Source organism: Haliotis rufescens, unplaced genomic scaffold, assembly GCF_023055435.1.
Source record: "Haliotis rufescens isolate VD_foot unplaced genomic scaffold, xgHalRufe1.0.p SCAF_1, whole genome shotgun sequence".
Lineage (NCBI taxonomy): Eukaryota > Metazoa > Mollusca > Gastropoda > Lepetellida > Haliotidae > Haliotis > Haliotis rufescens.
In genome coordinates, this window is record NW_025963779.1 from 63,756,157 (window position 1) to 63,777,095 (window position 20,939).

A 20,939-nucleotide genomic window follows, 5' to 3' on the forward strand; every position below is an offset into this window, starting at 1 on the left:
TTAAGACATTGCAAATCGACAATCGCTTGCAGTTTGACCCACCGTTTGTCGAATATCAGACCACCAACATTTTCTAATAGCATATATCCAATTTATATGCCTGATTTTTTGTGTAGTCAGGTTCATTGAACTACATAATACTACTACTAATAATAATAATGAGTCCATTTGTATGGCGCAAAACTCCATACCAGCTCGTGTGCTCATGGCGCTTACATTATTACCCCAGTCAATGGATCAGTGAGCACTCGATTTGCATTCTCAGATCCCTGCGGAGTATACAATCCATGCTGCCTGTGAGGCGCTAGACGGTTAACAGCCACATTATAATTACCATCTCATCCTACCGGGTACCCACAAACTGCTGGGTGAACAGAGACACATTTCGAACAAAGTCACTTGCCAAAGGAGACACCACATGTGGTACATGTGCTTCAGTGTTGGGCAAGACCGAAGCCCTAGAAACTCTCAGGAGTCAAGCTGCTGAACGTGGCCATGCTCAGAGACTGACGTTGCTTAACTTCACCTGATTACGTACTACGTATGCGTTTCTTTTGTTTGGATTGTGTAAATCCTTCATATCCTGCCACACACAAAAACAGGCAGCACGATTTCTGAGTCGGGGCAATAACTCTCAGGCTCATAGCTACGAGGCAAAAGACTGCACGTTGTTTACGAGCAAATGAAAGTCTAGTGACACCATGAGGCTGTTTTACGTTCCAGGTCGTCCCGACCAGGGCGGGATCTCCTTTTGTGGCCACAACGCTGAGCAGGTGTGTGTTGAACGTTCGCGCTCTCTTGCTCTACCTCTGCACAGACCAGGTATATCGCATTTTCATTTATTCCTTATTAATATATACATTTATTTTTATAGTTATTCCCTTAATTATGTAACTCTACTTTATTGCATATTTAGAGATTAGAATAGGTACTATTTATCTTAAAGTTTGTTTCAAAATGCATCTAAAGGGCGAAAGCTTGTTTGATACGTTTTAAGCTACGAGTTGTATAAATGGTATATGACAGATGGGAGTGTAGTAATCTGTTTCTTACATACTCTACCGTCGCACCAATTCAGAATCGAAGCAAATATTTTCTATTCTCATGATCGCAGGGAGCATTAATACAACAGTCATGAGTGACGTCATCCTGTTTACTGCTTACGACTCATATCTCGTGTGACCCTCAACAAAAGTTGTTTTTTTATCATGTCTGTGGATTATCTAGGTGATGGTGATATTACAAACTAGAGAACGTTTATTAAACACACGGAAAGTATACATTTTCGGCACAGACGTAAGTGAATTCGCCCGAAGCACGAGAAACACATCAACGAATTACAATCAGAAAAATACTCCGCCATTATCTGACCTGAGGTTTTATTACCACGGAGTATCCACTCGCGGACCTGGAATTCGATCTCACACATATGCTTGATACTACTTTTCTCATACTCGTTTCTCACCCAAAGTGTGCATATATACTTATCTTAAACACTTTTACAGCTATGGTAATCGTACAACACGATATCTAGAGTAGATGTACACTTTTATACAGAATTGAAAAGGAAATAAAATTGCACGGGGAATACATGTAAACAATATCTTGTAAGCCGACATATTACAACATCAATCTTAAAATATAACAACGATATAATTGACACTCAAACTGAAGTCTGTTCCTGAATCCTTCCATTCGTCCGTCATTAACCACTACAATTTCGACATCTACTCAGCAGCCATATCGACAATGTTTGACTCATTTAGTCACCTGCGCTTATCAGCTGCTGTTCAGTACGTGGTTAGTATGCGAAATACCATAGGATTCAGTTTACAGTAAGCTGGGAACCGTAACATTGCTATAACCTTTGACCATAACATACCACTGTTCATTTATGAACATGATATTGTGTTTGTATGTATGTGTGTGTGTGTGTGTGTGTGTCTTCAAATTTTCCCAACATTTCCGATCATCACGTTTAGTATGGTTGCCTTGAAATCACATTTCGGTTCATGTTTTGTTCATGGGCACATTGTATATATCGTTATGTCTTTGGATAGATGCTTCTATTCATGTTTGTTTGTTTGTTTGTTGTTTAACGCCGCACTCAGCAATATTCAAGCTATATGACGGCGGTCTGTAAATAATCGAGTCTAGACCAGACGATCCAGTGATTGACATCATGAGCATCGATCCTCGCAAAACAAGGACATGTATCAACCAAGTCAGCGAGCCTGACCTCCCGATCCCGTTAGTCGCCTCTTACGGCAAGCATAGTCGCCTTTTACGGCAAGCATGGGTTCCTGAAGAACTATTCTACCCCGGATCTTCACTGGTCTTCTATTCATGTAATTTAAGTATAACCCATGTGAAATCTAATGTACATGTAGTGTGGGTGTCTACAGTGAAGAAAACACTGTAACCTTGATTTGGTTTCTTTGTTTATGGGGCGCATTCTCCGGTTGTCTCATATGCTGCCTTTAGACGTGTAGAGTTGAGTTTGCATAGCGGTCTTGTATCACTCATGCGTCAAACTGAAGATGCATATTTTTTCTCATTGTTTGTTATTTTAAATGATACAAGAGAAACATGTGCAGATCTGAAATGTTATTACCACTGCACTACGGGATGAAACGTATGACCAGGCAAACTCCTAAAACACGAAAAGGCTTTAGTACCAGTATTTCCTGATTGACGTTGAGCGTTTGTCACACATCATTACTTGCTGCATAAAGTGCAAAGTTTTGGCTACTAACCATTGCCTTGTATCGTCCATAAATGACCACCACTACCTTGCACATACTACAGACACTCATTGTTCACCCCATCATGGTTTTTATGCAATATTTAAGCTCTAATGATTTGCTTTCTTGAAGTACGTATGATCAAGTAAATGTTCAAATATTAACATGTCGGCATTGCAGTGGATGCATGTTTCATGTGTACTTATTTAAAACATAGCTGTCTTAAACTACGTCTTTGTGAGGCATTTAGAAGTTGGGGAACTAAGTAAGGATAAGACATATGGATGAACATCTTCTTCATTACAATTAGGAGTTGTACAATTGCAACTAGCAAAGCATTCATATTTCATATTCATATTTCTATCGACCGTCTCCGTGATGTAGTGGATAGAGCGTCTGTCCGGACAGGGGAAGGTCGGTGTTTCGATCCCCGTCCGCGTCATACGAAAGACTTTAGATGATAGTTCTTTAATGATAGTTGTTACCATGTCTGGCGCTCGGTTTTTAGTGGATAACACCAGGAATGGTCAGCTCGGGGCCAGAATACTGTAGTGTGCCCATGCCCTGCGGCACTGTATCTCTAGCACTATCACTAGCACTATACAACTCGACTAGCGCTATACAACTGCACTCCACACATACACTTGCATTCACGTCGCTATATAAGTACACTAATCTCCATTTCACCCCACCTCATATTTCTATAAACTCATGTTAACTTTATCCAAACATGTACCCTCCTCAAATTTTACTTCCTTGTCTATCCAGTTTTACCTTTTGGTTACCGGTAAAGATAGTTTGTATGATTAATGAATAACACTGTCAAAAACACAGCAGCACAGGAGACAGTTGATACCAAAATGAGCACATACAGCGCACACATCTGACACATGACACATGTACATGTAAGAAGAATAAACAAACACTACCCTCGGGCAGATATGAATATGAATGAGGCTTAAGACAATGTGGGAGATGGCCATGACTCATGAACCCGTAAGGTAGGATAAAACTAAAAGCGACTGTAGTTACATTCCGTGTGCCATTTTACACGATGTGTACGACGTTTGAAAACCTAATTATTCACACAACGATACAAAGTGAGCGAGTTCAGTTCAACGCAGCTTTAAGTAGTAACACAGTTATATCACGGCGTGTGGGAGGAAATTATTACACTTGCATGTTTGTCTCGCTTGGGAAAAACAAGAATTCTAGCACTTGTTCCATTTAAATCAGTATGACACACGTTTTTATTCTAATCTCTATTTAAGTGAGTGAGTGGGTTTGTTGGGTTTAAAGCCGCTTTGAAAATTATTCCTATTATACCCACGAGCACGGGTATGGTGCTGACAAACCTCAGAACATAATCGGAGCGAACCAGGTCTCGGACCCACAATCATACTATTAGGTTTCTGGCATGCCCAAGGGACGCAACTCTGCATAAAGGATTGAAGTGCTTTAAACGACTCGGCATTCGTTGCCTCCCGTTGATGCACAGAAGACAACCCGCGACATTTGGAGCGTTAGAACAATAAATCACCTTCTCACCTTACCCTGAAATGCTACATGAGAATGTCTTATGTCTTGTTTCAGTGATTCTAGTTATATTATGGCCGACGACAATCAGAACGCACCATGGACTATTGATAGCGTCCTTCATCTACTTGGCGGACTGGGACGTTACCAGCTGTTTCAAGCTGCGCTGCTTGCCGTTGGAAATCTGTCGTTTTGTTTCCATCTCCTGAACTTCGTGTTCATAGGTATGTTTGTGTTTAGGTTTACGTGAAGACAAGAGCGTGAGCAAACTGACCTTTAAGCGGTCGTCACGACAACAGTACATCTTTGCACAGGCAACCTGTGCAGGTACATTCGGCATTGTAACAGCTTTACCAGAAGCCGAGAATGTAAACACTAATGTAACTACGTCAACATATGAGGCTGACCCACAGACGCCGTTGCTGCAGGTAATCCTTTTTAGTGGTATAAATAGTGACAGTCCCACCTGAGCCCCCTGTTCTGTCATGTATGTGACAGAGTACACCTATTCGCCCCTGGAATCCTCACAGTTAATGTTCCTAGTATAGGCGATGATTGTCACGAATATGACGAAATGCGAAACTCGATAACAAAATATCTAATTAGTGTCGAAAAAGAGTAAACGTGTTTCTAAAGAAATATACTTAAATACATAGCTTCAATTTTGCATTATCCTATCTAATGTGTCACTCACGAGGGGGGAAAGCGTATCGTTTACATTTAATTTGCAAATACACATATTAATGATAAACGAACATCGTGTAAAACAACCTGTTCACTATATATCTATAGCATGGCTCGTCCCGGTGAAAAGGACGAGTGCTTGTCTGATATGTTATTATGCCTACGTTTGTCGTCGCTCTCAATCGTGATTTACCCTGTGCTTTGTCGAGGTATCGTTCACATGTATAATCTGTACACCTGATCTGCCGCGAGAGGACTTTTGAAAAGGTTCCTTCGCTGCGGGCCGTGATTTTAGTGTCCCTTCATGTAGTACTTCACGTTGGAAATACACTGTACATACATACAAGCATACATTTGGCCTTGTCTTATTAGACAGATTAAATCACCACAAGCAAACAATTCATTTATTTGCTACAACGTTATTCATACAAACTATTGATAAGGGGTCAACTGAAGGTAGGCTTATTTTACTAAATGTAAATAAGAAGTAAATATAAATCTGTATTTGTATATATTGTGTTTCTATTCTTGAAAGTACTTGTCGTTCTGCTCCTGACCTTTTTATTGTTTTCCTGTCTGTTATTTAAGGTAACAGCAAGAAATATACTCTATAATATAAGGAACACTCATGTGTTTTTTCAACAGCACAGACCGTGAAACAACAATGTGAAGTGACGCCGCTTTATGGCAACAACAGCAACACTAACTACGGCACCTGTGACGTGTCAGTACAAAACACCACCACCAACGTCACCTCAAAACATACTTGTAGTGCTTGGACATATGATGTGCAGAAAGATCATTCCATTGTATCAGAGGTAAGTGGTAATGCGTTTTCCCGAAATATTTCATATTATAGCAACTTTTGTTAACACGGGACTGCAGCTGTTTAAAAAATATGCATACACCAAAGATGTTATGTAAAATTTCACTTCCCTAAAAATATCGTAACGCGAAACAGGATGCAAATTATGATTAAAAATTGAAAAGAAAGATTGATGATGCTACTTCCTTTGCCACCGTTACGAAGTTGGCAATGGAGTTCATGTGTGAATGAGAGAGCCTACAAAATGATCCAAGATCGTGAAGAACGTCCACTGCCACCTCTGAGCAAATTTTTGTTAAAATACATGAAATGATTGCTGGTGATCGACGGCTCACCACACGACATATATCCATGCCAATACATGAGGTATCTGACAACATTCTGAGGAATGAATTACATGTAGGCTTGAAAAAAATGTCAGCACGCTGGGGTTCCAAGGCTTCTAACTGCTGAGCAGAACCGTTCATAATCCCTCGTGACAATTTATGTCATTATGAAGCAGACCCAACCGATTATGTTGAGGAATTTGTCTCGATTTCACCTCTGTCAGCCAGGGACTAAACACATCAAAAATAGAAACATCTAACGTATCTTCTGAAGAAGGCAAAGTCTGTTCCATCAACTGGCAAGATGACAGCTTCAGCTTTCTGGGATTTCCAAAGGACGCCTACTGATGGACAACTGGTGCAGGAGAATACCATAGCTAGACGACGTGGAACTCTGCATAATGGTGTGCACAAGCTTTTTGTCGCCATGTGCGCCACACATGACTGTAGCTTTGAACTATTCCAACACTTAAAGAATGAATAGTCTGGCAAGCATAATGCAAATATCAATGATATCATTTCTGTCGAGGCACTCCGGTATCATTCGCAGAAGTGTGTGGTGGACCTCAGAGGGGATTATGTAGAAAACTATTTAGCAATCAACTCCTTCAACGCAGTCCATCATAGTTAGTTTCAGAAATGTGCAGCCTTCTCTTTGAGTCGAGCAAGTACCAATTTATTAACCCCAAAATATATTTGACTTTTCAACTTTTCCATAATAAAACAAACCCCTGCTAAAAGCGGAGTCCAGTGTATAATTCCGATTCCAATATCAGATCATCAATATGCCTGATATTTAACTTAATTTTGGGGAATCCCTCGTTTTGTTTTTGGCAAAGAAATATTTTGACCTGTTTGCATACAAAAATGGCTGACCATTCATAAATGTCAGGCGGACGCGCTACGCTGAATAAGCTACTAAAGGTTCTAAGTTCTTGACCTGTTGCTAATTATAACAGTCCGTTTACATGCCGGGGGAACTGGTCTATTTAATTTCAATCATCAATATAACTGTTGAAAAAATACATATACACTGTCTCGTTCCATATGTTAGTGGATGGGCGAGCAAATATTACAGCTATTCGCGGCGATTTATATAGTAGAGTAAGTAATTGCAATATTGTTGATCTCCCCGTACTTCATTCCTTGATCACAATTGCATAATTGTCGAGCTCCTTTTCAATTTCATATAACAAACAACAGGTAGGCCGGTGTAGGAGGATCGGGTTACTACCCGCAGGATACAACCACTCCCCTGATGCTTTACGAGCTACCCGTCGTTCAGATTATGAATATGATGGCTTGGTATACTTCCGATCCTTCCTGTCAATGGAAGGACTGGAGTTGGTACATGTTAACTCATGGACATTGAAATTGTTGCAGCAGCATCTCTTATTAACATATCCATTGTTATCCAGGATTCAGTACGACCCCTTGCTCGTTGTGCGTCGGTAATATTGCAAACATCTTAGTACCATCGTTCAAATATGGAAGACTGTAACGTACTTGTTCAACTGTAAACCAATATATATATATATATATATATATATATATATATATATATATATATATATATATATATATAATGAGAGAGAGAGAGAGAGAGAGAGAGAGAGAGAGAGAGAGAAAGAGGGAGAGAGAGAAAGAGAGATATGCTCATGTATATATTTACGTATATTTTTTATATTTTTATCTTTATGATTTTTTTATGAATCTAAATGTGTATTAAATTGTTCATAAATGCTCATATATATATATTTATGTATATGTGTCATTATTGTAGAGCCGTGAAGATCCGGGATAGAATAGGTCTTCAGCAACCCATGCTTCTCGTAAGAGGGATCGGGTGGTCAGGCGCGCTGACTTGGTTGATGCATGTCTTCGTATCCCAGTTGCGTGGATCGATGCTCATAATGTCAATCACATGATTGGCTGGTCAATACTCGATTATTTACAGACCGCCGTGATATAGCTGGAATATTGTTTTGTACCACGTTAATCAACACACAAACAAAAAATACAAACAATATTTTAGAAGAGTTATTTTTCAAAAACTTTGGGAAATGTTACTTTACTTTACTTCAATGATATAAACTGACGTCCAAAATAAACTTTACCAGAGATTAAAATCACTCTTGCTCAAAAACAACAAAACATACATGCATGAAGTAAGTGTATTGAGAAGATCAATATATCAACAAAATCAACACTGGAAATGACAATCATACCGCGACCGAGGATGACGCCAGAGCCCCCCAAAGTTGGGTGTGGTACAAAACTCGAGCTTTCAGAATCATGGACAATAGGCAGAGTACATAAACAATCGCTCACGTTCAATAACAAGTCATTAGTAGCGTGTGTGACGACCAAATGCCTCAATACACGCAAAAACTCTTCGACGCACAGAAAAAGTCAGTCGTCTGATGAGGTCACGTGGGATTTGAGGTCATTCTTCTTGGAGGGCCAAGATCAGTTCTTGCCGGTTGGCTGGAGAGTGTGGTCGTTGTCGAACACGACGATCCATCAAGTTCCAGAGGTGTTCTATGGGGGACATGTCGGGTGAGCGTGCAGGCCACGGCAGGACGTTGACGTTGTTGGCTGCGAGGAAGTTAGTGACAATTCTGGCTGTATGGGCTCTAGCGTTGTCATGCTGATAAATGACACCACGTGGCTGCTGTTGGAGAAATGGTAGGACAACTGGACGAAGAATGTTATCCATGTAACGCTGAGCTGTCAAGTTTCCGTCAACGATGACCAGCGGTGTCCTCTCCTGCCCACAGATCCCTCCCCCCACCATGACACTCCCTCCACCATATGGTACGACCTCCTGCACGCAACACGCCGCCGTTCGTTAACCCCTTCGGCGGTAAACACGTTGTCTTCCATCAGCCCTAAACATACAGAATCGACTTTCGTCAGTGAAGACAACCCTCTGCCAGTCACGTCGTTGCCAACGTCGTACAGTCCGGGCCCATCTCAATCGCAGACGACGATGTTCCGCTGTCAATAGCTGTCCTCTGTATGGTCTAAAAGCCCTGATTCCATGAGCCCTGAGTCTCCTCGTCACTGTCTGTCGACTAACCCTGTGACCTAAGGCATTTGTCGCCGATGACGTCACTGTCAGGAAGCGATTTCGGAGGTGCAAGGTACGCAAGGACCGGTCATCATGGGGCGTGGTCACCCTGGGTCTGCCTGTTCGCACTGTCTGTCTGTAACGTCGCATCAAGTTGGTAACGGCAACACGGGAGCAACCGAAGGTTCGTGCAATATGGGCGTGGGTGGCTCCCATCTGTACCATACCCAAGGCTCGTTCACGTTGTTCGACTGTGAGTCGTGGCATTTCTTTTGTGTTTTTTTTATCACTGTGGATGTCTCAATCGTTTTATCCCCTTTCCCGCACATGTCCACCTCTGGTTGCGATGGAAGCAACATACCTTCGTCTCTTGGAATGGACCAGGCGTCGCACAGTCCTGTTGGATATCTGTCCATATCTGCTGGAGCATGTTTCGAAGTGTCTGTGGAACACGTGGTTGACGTCGAAGGCGCCGATCCATCTCATCCCACATGTGCTCGATTGGTGAGAGATCAGGGGAGCGAGCCGGCCAGGGGATGACATTCGCGTTTTTTTAACAGCATTAACAAGTCGAGCAATATGAGGCCGGGCGTTGTCATGTTGAAAGGTAATGCCTGGGCCATGACGACGTAAAAACGGTAGAACAACAGGGCTGATGATCTCATCGCGGTAGCGCTTTCCATTGAGATTTCCCTCTACCACTATCAAACGGGTCCCCTGTCTTGCTGTAATGCCACCCCATACCATAACGTTGCCGCCCCCGAACCGATCTTCTTCCATGACACAAACGTTCACCTCGACGTCGAATCCGTCCATCGCTGTGGCTGATGTGAGGCTGAGGTGAAAACGAGACTCGTCAGTGAATAGAACTTGTCCCCACTGCATGGCCGTCCAGCGTAGACGCTGTCTGCACCACTGTAGACGTGCTTGGCGGTGGTTTCCTGTCAAAATGGGACGTATAGCGGGTCTTCTGGCGACATTCCCTGCACATCTGAGGCGACGACGTACGGTTTGTGAATATATTCGTCAAAGGCCAGGGATGCTTCTTGCTGTTGCTGGCTGGGATCGATTTCGTAGGTGTGTTGTTCGAATCCAGTTGTCTTGTCGATTATTGGTTACGAGTGGCCTGCCACTCCGAGGATGGTCTCTGACTTCATTCCTCTTTTGCCAACGTTGCCATAAACACCTAAATGGTATTTCTGTGGACGTTGAATGGTCTTGCAACATCACGTTGACTCGATCCCGCTTCAAGCATACCAATGGCTCGCAGACGCTCATTTTCGGACACGCGTGGCATTTCGTAATGTTGAATAATGGCGTAATTTTGTTGTTTTTCTGAGTGGTTGTTGTCAGCACGATGCTAAACAATGTATATGGAATCCCGTTAACGCACATGTTTTTATACCCATTCTTGGGTAGTGAAATGCATGGGGCTTAAATACAAGTCAACTTTTGCATGGAATGCATGCTTTTCTGTAGCAGTTGCGTTTTTGTGACTTGATTCCATACATGTACTACAATAGTGTAAAACAAACTTTACTTGTTTGAAAAATACACTTAAATATTGGTGTCACAGGAACTTTTGTTGTTGAGTATATATATTATGAACATGGATTAGTCGAAAAATATATCATTGACTAAAATTTCAGTGGAAAAAAATGTGACTCGAGGTTTTCTTTTTCAATGGGACATTGCAACAATTATGCGCGGTTCGTTTGATAATGAGAAACAAAACACCATTCGTCAACATGTGAATAGCAGTCACACCCACAACACATACACACACGATACAAATGGTAACAACTCTGTGGATAATTACTGTGTTATTTTATGTCCCTTTTGGATTATTTTATCCAAAATCAAACAAATGTGTATTTGTATTCATTCCGTGGGGAGTGACTTGATCCTGAGGAGGACTGTTTATATCCTGAAGGGAGAGTTTTGATCCTGAGAGGGGAGTGAATGTGAGGAAATCATTTTAATCATTTAACAACGGCTACCATCCCTAAACTGGAAACAATATACATTTCCCATTGACTGGGTGCAACAAATGCGTTATCACAAAGTACACAACGCTCTCAGTCTATAGATATGTTTGTTGACAAACTGAAACTTCTATGTTAGACGGACATCATTATTTTTGTTTTAGTGGGATCTCGTGTGCGGGAATATCTTTTTCGCCCGCCTCCCCCAGTCTCTCTTCATCTTAGGGCAGGGTATTGGCGCTGTCACGGTTTCGGTAATGTCGGACAAATTCGGGAGGAAACCTTTCCTTGTAATGTCACACGTGTTGACCGCCGGTGCCGGGGTTGCCTTGGCGTTCGCCCCGAATATCGCAGCATTTACTGCTCTGAGAATGGTGAATGGAATTTTTCAACAGGTAATACTCATACTTATTTTCCACAAACAGATTGCAGCAGTTTGTTATGTTTTTATGAACGGCATTAAGTAACATTACAAGTACTTCCATAATCATATATCCATACCCTTACGGGAAGAAGATATGTCACCTGCTGCAATGTAATTACTCTCTCATATACATGGCCAGGTGTACTTGACCTTCAGTCACACCTTGGATGTGAAGAGACATTTGCATAATTTCTGACCGGTTCATTGAGAGTTCATTGGGATTAAGGTCGGTGTTCATTAATTCAAGTTCAGTAACTTTTGTTGAGACATAAACCTGATACCCTATCACGGTCAACAGTTAAGTATCCACACTCACTGCAGTAAACAGTGACTGACGGGATCGGGTGGTCAGCTTGGCTGACTTGGTTAATGTATGTTATCGTATCCCAGGTTCGTAGATCGATGCTCATGATGATACTCACTGGATTATCTGGTCCAGACTCGAGTATTTACAGACCGCCGTCATGTAGTTAGAATATTGCGACTTTACACGATAGACAAAAAAAATAAATTTACTTCAATCTTATACATGATGGACTAAGACGCTCAGGTAGCATTTGACGTTTATAAGTCCAGGGGTAAATGAGTTCCAAAAAGTCAAAATAAATTTAGATTAAAGGGATAATTATACTTTCCTCTCATTTTCTCTATTGTCAGCATAAAGACAACATGTCTCTATTGTCAGCATAAATATCTCACCTTGATAGTCATGGTGGTCTGATTGCCATCAACAACAAGGTAAAAGATTATAGCCACTGCATTAACTATGCATTTTGATTGTATTAGTCAAATGCTCCCGACAGTATCCATGTGTGATGGAGGTATAGCACCATAGATGCACAAATTGAATAACCTGAGGGAATTCTTTTCTGAATGATGTTCATATTAAGAAAGGTTCAAGGCTCGCTGATACGTGTTCCTGTAAATCCGATTGTTTTGGCTGATACAGGGCATTGTGGTGACAACAAGCACAATGGTGATGGAGTTATTTCCGATGAACCGGCGGGTAGGAGTATCTGCAGTGTTCGCCTTGGTATGGAGTTTCTGCACTATACTCCTCACGGGAACCGCCTACTTCGGTCGTGATATGGATTGGAGAACTCTGCAGCTCTGTTTTGTATCTGTATCCATCACTGTCCTTCTCCAGATTGTGTAAGTCCATTGTGCTGTTAATTCAAAAATCCGTAAAATATGCAATGCCGAAAAGTTATGTGGAAAAAAGAATCAGTTCATAGAAGGGTGCCATCCAAGTATTCCTTTTTCACAAACGTAATCATAATATTGCACAGATTATATCGCATCTTTTTCGTTTGACATGAACGTGTTTAATGTTGTTTATCAATTTACTGTGGTGCATATTGTGTGTGTGTGTGTTGAGTTGTGGGGGGGGATGGGGGTGGGGGGGGGTGGGGTGGGGGGGGGGTGGGGGGGGGGGGGGGAGGGGGTCAGTTTATTATTATTATCATTAAATCCTAACGCTGGGACATTTATCAACAGCGCAATAAAACAATTTCCGCTGATGTTTTCTGCTTCATTAAAACTAGTCTATTTAGAGACCCGTGAAGATCCAGGGTAGAATAGGTCTTCGGCAACCCAGCTAGCCGTCACAGGCGACGATGCCTGTCTTAAGAGGCGACTAACGGGATCGGTTGGGCAGGCTCGCTGACCTGGTTGATACCTGTCATCGTATCCCAGTTGCGTGGATCGATAATCATGATGTCAATCACTGGATTTTCTGGTCCAGACTCGATTATTTATAGACCGCCGTCATATAACTTGAATATTGTGGCGTAAAACAAACAACAATATATTTAGATGAATCAAAGTACGCATACCTTATAAAACATCCTTAATTGTATGCAGACTCTAAAGAACACCATGTAGGTGACATAAACATATGTACGCCTCATCAAAACGAAGAAAACAAGCGTTATATATATATATATATATATATATATATATATATATATATATATGCACTTATGACGTTTCAATTATTTAGCTTCATGGGGGAGTCCCTTCGTTGGTTGATAACGAACAAGAAGGCCAAAAATGCCATTGCTATATTCAAGAGGGCAGCCAGGATGAACAAGGTCGACGTGTCAAATGTAGCATTACCCGGTATTCGAGCTGAAAATACACCTGTTGAACTGAGCAGCACGAAACAGAAGTACGTTGAAACACCATCAGAAGTCGTGAAATACAGCTGCCTCGACTTGGTGCGGACCAGGTTTATGTTGAAGATCACTACTGTTGTGTGGTTTTCTTGGTGAGTATATCAACTTTATTAAGGGTGTCACCCAAGATTACCAGTGACACAAGGGCACATGAATACTGCGCTCTTTTGCTCCATACCAAAAAAATGTGTCTTAAAGGATTAAGAAATGTTGACGTCACGTCTACGTTGATTTGTGTACGGATATAACGAGCATAGCAAGTTGCATTGGTAGTTCCGTATATATGTCAGTTCACCCAATGCATCTCCAATGAAATGTCCGGTTGGGATAAGGAATACAATAGGCACCAAGCATTCTACTGCTGGTCGTAAAAGGTCAATTCTGAGGCAGAGGCAAATATTTCTTGCTGACCCTTTCTATATAGATCAGTTTCGTGGGGAACTGGTGCATTTTGATGATTTCGGATTTTTTGCTTTTTCTTTTCTTTTTTTTCATGATTTTGCAAGTTGTTTCCGGAGCATGACTCCAAAACCGTTAAGTGTTTCTTGTTGAGATCGATCAAATGGTGAAATGGTGCCTTTTCATGAATTGGGAATTTTTAAGTTTGTTTCCATGACGACAAGTTTGACTTATACTGAAAATGAGGGTTGGTCTCGTTACCGAAGTAGAACTACAAAACCGGTGCATATGTCTGGATCAAACTAGCTGTACGGATCAGTCTGGTGGTGACCTTTTGCCTTTTGATGATTTGTGATTTCGACAAATACTGAACAGGATTATTATTTTTTCAAGGAACTGAAGGTATCCAGTGGCAAGGAACCAAAAGGGGATAAAGTAGACCATTTCCGAATTGCAACAGACCAGGGATATGTCATCTCCTAATGACCCTTGTTTGAACATGCAAGACACATCGCCCATTATCATACTTAGCTGTCATAGTCACTAATTTGGTTCGAATCCGAGGCTCAACCTTCACAATACCACATCCAAATCAAAGGGTACACGCACCATATGTGTATCCCAGTTTTCGGTTGGACGCGCGAACGCATTGAATAGGCTTCCACACCGCCCAAATTATGATAGATGAAATGTGACAATGTTGCAGGTTGGTTGATAGCTTGACGTACTTCAGCCTCTATCTAACAGCTTCATCTCTGACTGATGACTTCTATCTGAACTTCCTCCTCAACTCGCTGGCTGAGGTACCAGCAGGTCCACTCTTCTGGTTTGTCGGAAGAAGGTTGATATCTACTTAACTGTCTGTTTCTGACTATCATTACAAAGACAATTTATTAAACTTCTTCTTAGTTTGATCAAGTGGCATTTTAGTGTTGGTATAATGACCAAGGGCGAGAGTTCTATGGATATACAACTTCTGTATTATGATGTATATATACTATCACCGTCATCAAGAAAATATTTATATATACTGAACAACAACAGTTCCTGTGACATTGAATAAGATCTAATGCAAAGTTCGATTTTTTACCAAATCTGAAACAATTTCGGTTTGCAACAAATAAAAGACTCCTGTTAGTGTTCAAATGGTTTAATTTGCCATACTGGCATACAGAAAATGCATGATTTCATAAAAAAAAACATGAGCATGCCAAAATGTCAATTTACAAATCAATAGCGTGTGTGTCCACCTCTGCTTGCTATGCAAGCAAAACATCTTCGTCTCATGGAATGGACCAGGCGTCGCACAAAGTCCTGTGGGATATCTGTCCATAACTGATGGAGGACGTTCCTGGAACACGTGGTTGACGTCGAAGGCACCGATCCATCTCATCCCACAGGGCCAGGGGATGACATTCACGTTGTTTTGTTGAAGAGAGTCCTGGACAAGTCGAGCAATATGAGGCCGGGCGTTGTTATGTTGAAAGGTAATGCCTAGGCAATGACGACGTAAAAACGGTAGAACAACAGGCCCGGATTATCTCGTCGCGGTAGCGCTGTCCATTGAGATTTCCCTCTACCACTATCAAACGGGTCCTCTGTCTTGCTGTAATCCCGTCCCATACCATAACGCTGCCGCCCCCGAACCGATCTTCCTCCATGACACAATGATTGACGTAACGTTCACCTCGACGTCGGTACACTCGAATCCGACCATCGCTGTGGCTTAGGTTAAAACGAGACGCTGTCTTCCCTATTGTAGACGTGCTTGACGGTGGTTTTCTGTCAAAATAGGACGTCTGGCGGGTCTTCTGGCGACATTCCCTGCACATCTGAGGCGACGACGTACGGTATGTGAAGATATTCGTCGAAGGCCAGGGATGTTTTCACTGTTGCTGAATGGAATCGATTTCGTAGGTGTGTTTTTCGAATCCAGTTGTCTTGTCGATTATTGGTTACGCGTGGCCTGCCATTCTGAGGATGGTCTCTGACTGCATTCGTCTGTTGCCAACGTTGCCATAAACACCTAATGGTGTTTCTGTGGACGTTAAATTGTCTTGCAACATCACGTTGACTCGATCCTGCTTCAAGCATACCAATGGCTCGCAGACGCTCATTTTCGGACACGCGTGGCATTTCGTAATGTTGAATAATGGCGTAATTATGTTGTTTTTCTGAGTGGTTGTTGTCAGCACGATGCTAAACAATTGCATATGGAATCCCGTTAAATCACATGTTTTTGTACCCATTCTTGGGTAGTGAAATGCATGGGGCTTCCATTAAAGTTAACTTTAGCATGGAATGAATGCTTTTCTGTAGCAGTTGCGTTTTTGTGACTTGATTCCATACATGAACTACAATATTAAAAACCAAACTTTACTTGTTTGAAAAATAATATAAATATTGGTGTCACAGGAACTAATGTTGTTGAGGAGAGAGAGAGAGAGAGAGAGAGAGAGAGAGAGAGAGAGAGAGAGAGAGAGAGAGAGAGAGAGTGAGAGAGAGAGAGAGAGAGAGAGAACTATATTCCTTGTTCTTTTTAAAATTCCTAGTATGGGAGGTCCAGGGACATTAAGTCACAAGTCTTGTGCAGTTTCATTGTTCGTGGTTTCGAATCCAAGTTTCACCACGATAATTATTTGTCCTCGTCATAACCGTGTTTCTGGGTTCCACGATATCAATGTGGTAAACACCTGCGATCTAGGCATGCGTCACTTCGGGCTATCCTCCTACAGTTATCTAACACGCGGTGATATTACTAAGTATTGTTACCAGCGGCGTTAAGACCAACTTACTGTTTTTTTATTTTTAAAAATTAATGTCATTTTCCAAGTGTTTGGTTAATGCATTGGCAATATTCGTATGTTTGTGTTGCACATATACTCTCTGTGGGGAATAACACTGCTTATATTGATCTCTCTATGTGAAATAACACTGCTTATACTGACTGTTCTCTCAATGTAGATGGGGAAGGAGAATATTCTTCATTACTTTCCATAGTGTTGCCGGTGTGTGTCTTCTCATGGCTACAGTAATCAAAAGCTTGGCGGGTGAGAGTAATTAATATCACTAAATGTATGCACAATTATATTATGTATTAATTACATAAAAGTTAAGTATAACCTGTTCTCCAGTGTTGGGTATGTGATGTATTGTACCGATCTTCATGGTATACTTCTGGAAACGACATGTATCATGTAACGTTGTGAACCACATGTATCATGTAACTTTGTGAACCACATGTATCATGTAACGTTGTCCACGACATGTATCATGTAACGTTGTCCACGACATGTATCATGTAACGTTGTCCAAGAAAAGGGTAGGGTCGTGAAGATCCGGGGTAGAATAGGTCTTCAGGAACCTATGCATGCCGTAAAAGGCGACTATGCTTGTTGTAAGAGACGACTAACGGGATCGGGAGGTCAGGCTCCCTGACTTGGTTGATAAATGTCATCGATCCCAATTGCGTGGATCGATGCTCATGATATCAATCACTGGATTGTCTGATGCAGACTCGATTATTTACAGACCGCCGTCATATAGCTGAAATATTGCCGAGTGCGGCGTAAAACAACACACAAACAAGAAAAGGGTAAGCATGTCCTGCTCTACCGGTAGCGCCCGCCGCACGGTTTGATAAGCAGTGAAGTTTATTCATGAATATGCAGCATATGCGTATGGTGTGCACATGCATTAACCGTTTACAAGTAATGTATTTACAAATATACTTTCATAGGTAAATTTCTCTTTAAATGGTTGGATGTATTCCATTAGTGGTAAATAGAAGATATCGAGGTTTGTGAAAGGTTGGATCAACATGGGAATATTTAGGATACATTTTCCACTGCTTTCTCTTCAAAATGGACTCACTATTTGCGTCAAAAGACAAAGCGTTGTTTGTTCATTGACTGACGCAAAAAGGTCCCATGGAAACACTAACCGACGATCAAATACTGGATACTTTGACCTGTTTCAGCTGGCCAAGTCGCACTGACGTCATCTACAGTCTTGGCCTTCATTGGAAAAGTTGGAAACGCCGCCTGTTTTAACGGGATGTTTGCGTATACGCCGGAGATCTATCCAACGAATCTCAGGTTGTTTTAAACAAACAGAAAACTAGCCTAAATATCTTAGGATATGTAAAAGGCACATGACCTTCTGAAACTAGGCGTGGCTGTTCATATACTACAATGTTCTGATATACCGATATGTTCATACTGTGCATATATCATAGATATTTCTGCCTATAGATCAATTGGTATGGGATCTGGATCGACTGCCGCCAGGGTTGGAGGAATGATCGCGCCTTTCATATCTATTCTTGTAAGAACCCATTGAACATCCTATCCTATTCTTTAATATTTTCTCTCATTTCAATTGATCCTGATTTATAATTACATGTCCTTATGATCCAAAGAATACCGTTGTCTCAAACTAACTATGATATGCAGTAGAACTGTCATTGTCCATATGCAATGGTAGTGAAAACACTACATGCATTTATTGCATTGGTTTCTACATGCATGAAGATGATGTGACAATTTTGATGTGTTCTTTTTCAGGCAGCTATTGCTCCCTGGGCTCCTGGAACTATTTTCGGGATAGCCTGCTTGGTAACAGCCGCGCTCAATTATATGCTCCCTGAAGCAGAGGGACGAGAACTTCCCCAGACAATTGAGGACGTCAAGGCGTGGGGTAAAGCGCCCGCAAGAGGTTAACGCTACTTCAATAAAACAAAGCTGTACGCGTTGGAATAATAATATCCAAAGATATGCGAATAGTTCAAAACCATCTTCAAAGAATCATCAGCGTGAACACTTCAGTGTCAGACGCAAGAAATTGTAAATTATACATTATTCGAAGTTACGATTTTCATGTTATGTAATTTTTATTTTCAATATCCATTTTCAGTGAAATATGTGTGAACACAGCACAGTCAAATAGAGATTCATAACCAAACCAGCCTACATGTGCATGAATAATATTCATGATGTCATATTCGTAACACCAAAAGCATCTATTCCAAGATAACTCCTACACTGTAACCATTTCGTGACTCGAACCAGGCTTTGACGAGCAAATGCTGTAACCACCAGCTGACTCCAAGCCCCGTTATCGTTAAAGTGGAATGGTTATATTTAATACTAATCAAGCATGTTGTAAGGGTCGTAGTCAGGCTTAGTTGCCATTTGTAAACTGAACTTCTTGAACGACTAACCACTTACGTTGTACACGGACCAATGCCTTACGCTACATGGTCTTTATCTTATTAGTCAATTATAAACAGTTAGCTTCGTGTACACATTTGAGGAGTATGAAGCTCGTCTTATCTCTGCTGTTCGCAGACATAATGCACACCTTAGCAAACGTTCAGCGCCAACAAGTGTAAAAGTTGATAGCTGACGGTATGTAAGGCAATATGTCAGACTATGTTCCACGTTCCACGTGGGTCTCAGCGGTTGATGAGTGACCCTCGTATGTTTGAAATCATGTGACTATATCCGGCACCGAAACAGCATGAAGGATATCAAGATATCATCTTTAAGAGAGATATAATTTCATGTTGGCAATAGTGCACTACCCACAAGAGCTGAGTTGCACGAGGCGATATGAGCGCTCAGACGATCGTCTTTACCACACATCGACACAACCGTATCGCTTAGGTCGTAAATATATACAATTCTCCAAGGTCCAAATTGACAACTACGGGTCAAATGGAGACATGCTCCAACGTGTACACAGTCAGGTATATGTTGGCTCGAGTGATAATGACAATGTTGTGACTCGATCAGTGGTATTGTCCCCCATTAAAGCCATACTTGTATTATTATCAGAAACATAAGAAATGTCTGTTAATAGTAGATTTGGTATTAGAGAATAATGGTCTAATAACTCCATATGTTAAAGGATTCAAGCAAACATGTTACATTATCATGTTTGGTTCTTTTATAGTATTATGTATAACGCTTGATGTATTGACTATATATATAACTAGTTACATGTAATAGAGTTCGAGTTAACGCAAATATGCTTTAATGCATACATGGTTATTGATTGTAGATGTTGACGTATGGTATGACTCCTATAGCTGCCTTGTGTTTTTACGCCCTTCAGATCTTTTCCGTTTATTGGTATTTGAGTGAGTGAACATGATTATTAACTCCAGCATTATCGCAGTGTGGAACACCAAGAATGGAATTCAAACATCGCAACCATGAGGGGAATCGAATTTTCGGCCTCCCCACCACCCCACACTGTGTGTAAAATGCATTATTGGACGTAATTTTTTTTAATCAGGTAAAACTATGCAGCTTACTTTGTGGATATACTGACCGTTGTTATAGAAATGAAGTGAATGTAAACTCCCCGTAGAATAATCAGAGACAATAAAATGAATATTGTTATATTTTTCCCCTTTGTTTTATTTACGCATTAACATGTTAGGAAAAGGGTTGGACAAACTTTAATTCTAATTTTGATATTTCATTTCTTGATCACTTAGAAGCCTTGTTCAATATAAAAAAATGATTGCATGTGGACATAATTCATGTGTGTTGAAAGTTCTGCTGCAGTGGATCACTAATGCCACATTTTCACACCAGCAACACAAACGCAGGTGGCGCAGAGCTCGTATTTAAAGGATCATACTGTGTAAAGTTGCGCGTTATTTTGTACGACCGAAGTTTGAAGTAAATCTAATGTAACAGTGCAGACGTTCATATGTATACTTTCAAAGATCAGAAACATTAAAACCGCGAGGTT

At 41.2% G+C, this 20,939-nt stretch overlaps 2 protein-coding genes across 2 annotated transcripts in view; both read left to right on the forward strand.

Moving 5' to 3' along the window:
• Positions 1-20,939, forward strand: part of LOC124142445 (multiple epidermal growth factor-like domains protein 10) — an 81,875-nt gene that overhangs the window by 16,957 nt on the left and 43,979 nt on the right. The window lies entirely within an intron of this gene.
• On the forward strand, positions 540-20,558 carry LOC124142421 (organic cation transporter protein-like). The gene is made up of 11 exons (XM_046510882.2): positions 540-822; positions 4,338-4,504; positions 5,610-5,782; positions 11,339-11,569; positions 12,548-12,750; positions 13,601-13,867; positions 14,881-15,015; positions 17,139-17,224; positions 18,154-18,271; positions 18,428-18,500; positions 18,740-20,558. Exons 2-11 carry the CDS (start codon positions 4,354-4,356, stop codon positions 18,893-18,895), a joined length of 1,593 nt encoding a protein of 530 aa, XP_046366838.2. The 5' UTR covers positions 540-822; positions 4,338-4,353; the 3' UTR covers positions 18,896-20,558.

Excerpts from the sequence above, each read along its gene's own strand:
- LOC124142421 (XM_046510882.2), top strand. The coding sequence starts at position 4,354 with ATGGCCGACGACAATCAGAACGCACCATGGACTATTGATAGCGTCCTT. Across the intron at positions 5,783-11,338 it reads ATCATTCCATTGTATCAGAG|TGGGATCTCGTGTGCGGGAA; the intron begins GTAAGTGGTAAT and ends TTTTTGTTTTAG. Across the intron at positions 17,225-18,153 it reads AGTAATCAAAAGCTTGGCGG|CTGGCCAAGTCGCACTGACG; the intron begins GTGAGAGTAATT and ends GACCTGTTTCAG.